Source organism: Poecilia reticulata, unplaced genomic scaffold (genome assembly GCF_000633615.1).
Source record: "Poecilia reticulata strain Guanapo unplaced genomic scaffold, Guppy_female_1.0+MT scaffold_249, whole genome shotgun sequence".
Lineage (NCBI taxonomy): Eukaryota > Metazoa > Chordata > Actinopteri > Cyprinodontiformes > Poeciliidae > Poecilia > Poecilia reticulata.
The window spans coordinates 49,683-50,935 of record NW_007615034.1 but is presented as its reverse complement, the minus strand read 5'-3'; the positions used below and the strand labels follow the sequence as shown (position 1 = coordinate 50,935).

Sequence of the window (1,253 nt, the reverse complement as noted above, 5' to 3'; positions counted from 1 at the left end):
AGCTGTCCCTTCACAATAAGAGCGGGACCTTCACAATAAGAGCGGGACCTTCACAATTAGATCTGTCCCTTCACAATAAGAGCAGTACCCGGTTCTGAACTAGTCGGTCTGGAGGTTCTACAGAACCTCAGCCTCATGGTGCCAACTGTTTGGTTCTGGTTCCAGCAGAACCAGTGGAGGTTCTGTTCACCTGCTGGTTCAGCTCCAGAACCGATGAATCGGGTCATGAATGAAACCAGGCAGGTTCAGACTGAAGCATTTTATTCACACTGAGGAAGAGGAAGATGATGAAGGTTAACAGTCACAATGATAGAAACCGGTTCAGAACCGGTCCAGTGGTTCTGAAGCAGACCGGGTCACACGGCCTGCACGACTGAAGCCCTGTGATTGGACAGAGGCAGGAGGAGGCGGGGCTAACACTGCACACCTGGTCAGGTACGCAGAGATCAGAGATCCATCAGGAGGAAATGACCCGGGTCTTTGTTCTGTTGGATCCTGGGAACGCTGGGAACGCTGGGAACATCTGAGGTTTTCCTGAGGAAAACATTCGGCTGAATTGGATCCTCTGCCGATTCCCAAACTGGTCCCCAGCGTTCGTTCAAGAGGAACCAGTCGGGTCCGATGGTTCCGGTCGGTTCTGGTTTCAAGGCATCCAGTCGGGTAAAGTGTAAACATGACGACGTTCCAGAAAGCTGCTGAGGGAAAGCCCGGATCAGAACTTTTGGTCTGGATTAAACACTCAACAGTTGTTCTGACCCGGTTCTGGTGTCACTGTTCCGGATCAGAACCAATTAAAACTCCAGTTCTGCGGTTCGGTCCGTTTGGACAATAAATAGAAAACTTTCTGTTCTGACCCGTTTGTCCCGCTCAGTAAGACATTGTGGTTCTGATCCAGCAGCTGGTTCTGGTTCTGATGGGTCACCAGTAGAAGGAGCGGGACAGGAAGTTGGCGGCAGCACCGAGCCAGCTGGACCCATCCTGACCCGACCCGACCCGGCTGATCGCCTTGTCTGGGTCTTGAGACGGACTCTCCTCTTCTGGAAGATACTCCGGCAGGTCCAGGTTCTGCTCCACCGATACAGAACCGGCCTCCGGGAAATGGACCAGAACCTGCAGAACAAAACAGAACAACCAGGATTAAGGCTACGTTAACTGTGTCTAAGCTAGCGTTAAGGCCAAATTAACCGAGTCTGTGCTAGCATTAAGGCTAAGCTAACAGAGTCTGAGCTAGCATTAAGGCTAAGCTAACTGAG

The 1,253-nt window shown here is 51.6% G+C and overlaps 2 protein-coding genes across 3 annotated transcripts in view; both read right to left on the bottom strand.

Annotated features, from left to right (window-relative positions):
• cyp7b1 (cytochrome P450, family 7, subfamily B, polypeptide 1) overlaps nucleotides 1-142 on the bottom strand; it is an 8,547-nt gene extending 8,405 nt beyond the window's left edge. For both annotated transcript variants that reach the window (XM_008402645.2, XM_008402646.2), the window contains exon 1: nucleotides 9-142. The gene's annotated coding sequence lies outside the window, so the exon portion shown is untranslated. The remainder of the gene's footprint in view (nucleotides 1-8) is intronic.
• Nucleotides 143-244: 102 nt separating this feature from the next.
• Nucleotides 245-1,253, bottom strand: part of LOC103460492 (armadillo repeat-containing protein 1-like) — a 4,069-nt gene continuing 3,060 nt past the window's right edge. The window contains exon 5 of the mRNA XM_017303333.1: nucleotides 245-1,122. Coding sequence (XP_017158822.1) covers nucleotides 919-1,122 — 204 coding nt within the window. The 3' untranslated portion in view covers nucleotides 245-918. The remainder of the gene's footprint in view (nucleotides 1,123-1,253) is intronic.